Raw genomic sequence first — 4,354 nt, 5'->3', positions numbered from 1 at the left:
TCACACACACACACTCACACTCACACTCACACTCACACACACACACACACACACTCACTCACTCAACTCACTCACTCACTCACACACACACACACACACACTTAACCCCTTTACACTCAGATGGGTAAACAGGAAGTGGTAAAAGTGGGAACAGGAAGTTTACCAGCCTACAGCAACACTCTAGCCACAGCAAGACTCAGGTCACTGTCGTGACGTCATTTATCACCGCTGCGCTTATCAAATATCATCTCAGTGAATTATGATATCATTCTGACACGGACTGCGTCGCTCTACACCCACTCTAACCACATTTCTCTGCTGAGTATTGTTTAGCCTGTACCCCTTTCCGAGTCTCCGTGTTTTCCTTGTTTTGCCTTGCCTTGCCTGTTTTTGCGGTTTTTGATCTTTGCCTGTTTTCCTGGTTTTTTCCCTCTCGTCTCGCCCCTGTGATTCTGTCTGCCGATCGGTTACCTACGCTAGCCCTAGGACTATTCTTGTGTTTTGCCCGCCATATACCTGTTTGCCATTGTTTGACCCTGCCTGTTTTTCCACGTCTCTCTATTAAAAGCTTGCAGATGGATCCACACGTCTCATGTCTCGTCAGCCCCGTTACAGATATACTATAGATTACGCAGATGATTGAATGCTTGTTTGCTTTGGTGTTGCCACCCCTCACAGTCCTCACACCACCCTAAAAATTACTTTCTAGATCCGCCCCTGATGGGGCCGAAAGGTTTCCTCATGCAGATTTCGCAACAGGTTCAAGTTGGTCACACAAATTTGCCACACTGACCAACAGAAAGCTGCTTGTTTTGATAGTGACTTGTGTTTCAGCGGCGCTTCGTCTCTACACTACTGACAGCAGACGCTGGAGCTTTTCTGACTGCTAAATCTGGCTGATGTGACGCACCTTAACCCACGGTTACTAACCGTTAACCTCTCATGAGGAGACGCCTCGCTCTGATTTCACTACTAAACACACACAGAACGGCCCTGGTGTCCGTCTGCTGCAAACGCACTGCAGGTGATGCGAGGAATGCGATCCGCTTTTCTGAAAATACCAGCAGTTACACATAATTACCTAGAACATATTTTATGAAGAGATAAAATATGATTGCTAATGTCTGCATACTCTGAAATTTTTTTTTTTGATGAGCAATTATATAATGACATAAATAATCTGGCATGAAGTCCGTCCCCCCCCCACACACACACACACAAAGTATAGACATGTGAATTCTGTTAAAAGGATAGTTCACCCAAAAATGAATATGAATATGAAAAGACGAATCCAATCGGAGTTATATAAATAAATGTCCTGGCTCTTCCAAGCTTTAAAATGGCAGTGAATGGGTGGCAATAATCAATAGTCCAATAGAAGTCCAATAAACCCGGGGGGGTGAATAAAGGTCTCCTGTAGCGAATCAATGCGTTTGTGTAAGAAAAACGTCTTACGTCATCCGCTGGAACGCCACTCTCTCGTGAACGTGTGTTCGACAGTAAGCAGAAGCTAGAGATTACTGTTTATAAAGTTTTAAATATGGAGATGTTTCTTACACAAACGCATTGATTCGCAACGGGAGGCATTTATTCACCCACCGGAGCCGTGCGAGGCACTTTTTATGATGGATGGATGCACTTTATTGGGCTTCAAAATCTCAACACCCATTCACTGCCATTATAAAGCTTGGTAGAGCAGGACATTTTCTAATATAACTCCGATTGGATTCGTCTGTAAGAAGAAAGTCATATACAGCTAGGATGGCTTGAGGGTGAGTAAATCATGGGGTGATTTTCATTTTTTGGAGAACTGTCCCTTTAATCAGTAGTACTTGCTTTAATGGATCAGGACTCACCGCACTCTTTGGCGGCGCTGATGCAGAGCTCTTCTGCCACGTATTCTCCGTGCGGATACGTCAGCACGCTTGCCTCGTCTCTGCAGCTGTACAGATGAACCTGCAGGGCGGCGCCACACGCCTGCTTCTCCGACGGCCCGTCACCGCTCACATGGGATGCGTTCGCACACGGCTCCATGCTAACAAACGCTGTCAAAGCCATTTATATTTCACCTGAAGAGAGACGGACACAGTCTTTACTGTAAAACACACATTGCTTTATTGGAAAAGATGCTAAATTTAATCTTTAGCACTAATACTTAGGGTTGCAAATGGGTGGAAAATTTCCGGAAACTTTCCAAAAATCCCTGGAATATTCCAAAAAATCCTGGAAAGTTTTCCAAAATTTCTGGAATATTTCTGAAATTTACTGGAAATTTTCCACCTTTTTGCAACCCTACTAATACTACACTAATGCAAACTCTAACCCTGCGTTTAATCTCAGCTTAGCCTCAGTTTTTAGACGCTCTGGATAAAAGCATAAATGCATAAATGTAAATGTCATTAAAGAGTTCAGGGGAAAAAGATACAATTCTGTTGATGTCCTTTTAAACCCTTATGACTTTACTTCTGTGAACACATAAAGAGACGTTTAGCAGAATGTTCAACAGGGGCTGAAAACAGCAACATTAAAGTGTTTGTCTATGAAAATATTTAAGAAAAAGTAAATGTCAACCAGGTGAAACATGCTTGACGTTTGTGTTTTAAATGAATGTAAATGCAGTTAAGATTTACTGAAAACATGATCAGTGAATAAACATAATCATATGACTCCAGAAGACTTTGATTGAAGCACATAAAACGCTTGAATGACTGTCACAGGCGCTTTAAAGTGTTTCTGGAGCGTGACGCTCTGATCTCTATCTGTCTTTACTGTATGATAAAGAGCGGCATGAACATCCTGCTAAACACTTCAAAGTCATACGGGTTTGAATGACGACAGCACTGACATCTGACGTCTTTTGATTGTGTTTGACTTGACGTGTATCGTTCAGCACTTTGAGTCAACCATGAGCTGTTAAAGGTGCTTTAGAAGAAGATTGGACATTTCTGGATGTTCCCCTCTATGTCACACATTGGACAACTCTCTGTATAACATTTTATTAATTATATTGGCTGCTCTGACCAGTGTTGAGGAAAGTTACTTTTAAAAGTCATGTATTACAATATTGTGTTACTTAGTTACTTTTTATGGAATGTAATGCATTACTTTTGCGTTACTTTTCACCCGGGCTGGGCTTGCTTTTGTGTTGTTTAATTAAGAAAAAAACCCCAAAGTCATATTTTGGGCAACTTTAAAGCCCCTTTCACACCAAAAATGAAATGAATAAGCCTCAGTCTGAAGGACAGGGGAGCTGTCAGCCAATACATGGGAAAACAAAGTAACTAGTATTACTTAATTATAAAAAGTAACTCTGATATTGTTGTTGTAAATTGAAAAGTAATGTTACATTATTAGTTACTTGAAAAAAGTAATCTGATTACATAACTTGCGTTACTTGTGATGTGTTACACTCCTAACACTGGGTCTGACGGTGTTTCAGTTTTACTGCTCGTCTCACAGAGACACTCAATATTTCTGACTTTTTTTTAACCTCATCTTACACACACACACACACACACACTCACGCTGTGCAGCTGAAAACCACATGCAAGAAAAAGGCAAAGTGCAGAAAATGATACACTATAATAAGCGTTTGTGTAAAGTGACAATGGCGGTTAAAGTAAAACTTGTTATCAGCTGATTTGTAGGGTAATGAACCTTATGAAAGTCAGTGGAGCTTTACAGCGACTGTAACGAGACTCCAGGGAATCAATGCAGCAAACAAACACGACCAAATCGAACGTACGCTGAGGCTCAGGGCCCGGTTGCATGAAAGTCCTTAAAGGGTTAGTTCACCCTGAAATGAAAATTAGGCTGCGTTTTACTCACCCTCGAAGCATCCCAGGTGTATATGAATTTCTTCTTTCAGACGAATCCAGTCGGAGTTATATTAAATATGGTCTTTGATCTTTCAAGCTGTTTAATGGCACTCAGCGGGTGTTGCATGCATCAGTCCAAAAGAAGTTAAATAAAAAGCGCCCATCCATAAAAAAAAGTGTCTCACACGGCTCCGGGGGGTGAACAAAGGCCTCCTGTAGCGAATCGAAGCGTTTTTGGAAGAAAAATATCCATATTGAAAACGTAATAATAACTTCAATGTAGCTTGTGTTCACTGTTGTACACAGAAGCAGCTCCGGGAGCATGACGTATGAGTTCAGCGCGGCGCATGCGCCGGTGTGTCTCGTGAAAACCAACGTTTGTCTACAGGAGCAAAGGAAGCAAAGTTTCCTTACTTCAGCAAAGGAGAACCAGTCTCCTCTTGGCTTATATCGAAATCCTCCGACATTCTTCTTTACAAATCCTCGTTTTGTGCTTCTAATTAGTGACCGTTGTTTTGTTTTGATCTCTCGCCTGT

At 41.8% G+C, this 4,354-nt stretch overlaps 1 protein-coding gene across 1 annotated transcript in view; it reads right to left on the bottom strand.

The window, feature by feature from the left end:
• jak2a (Janus kinase 2a) overlaps nucleotides 1-4,354 on the bottom strand; it is a 16,322-nt gene that overhangs the window by 8,555 nt on the left and 3,413 nt on the right. The window contains 1 exon segment of the mRNA XM_016261647.1: nucleotides 1,857-2,069. Coding sequence (XP_016117133.1) covers nucleotides 1,857-2,034 — 178 coding nt within the window. The 5' untranslated portion in view covers nucleotides 2,035-2,069.

The sequence above is a fragment of the Sinocyclocheilus grahami genome, unplaced genomic scaffold, assembly GCF_001515645.1.
Source record: "Sinocyclocheilus grahami isolate Dianchi unplaced genomic scaffold, SAMN03320097.WGS_v1.1 scaffold2522.1, whole genome shotgun sequence".
NCBI classification, from domain to species: domain Eukaryota; kingdom Metazoa; phylum Chordata; class Actinopteri; order Cypriniformes; family Cyprinidae; genus Sinocyclocheilus; species Sinocyclocheilus grahami.
Note: the sequence above shows the minus strand (reverse complement) of the source record. Positions and strands in the feature narration are given on the sequence as shown.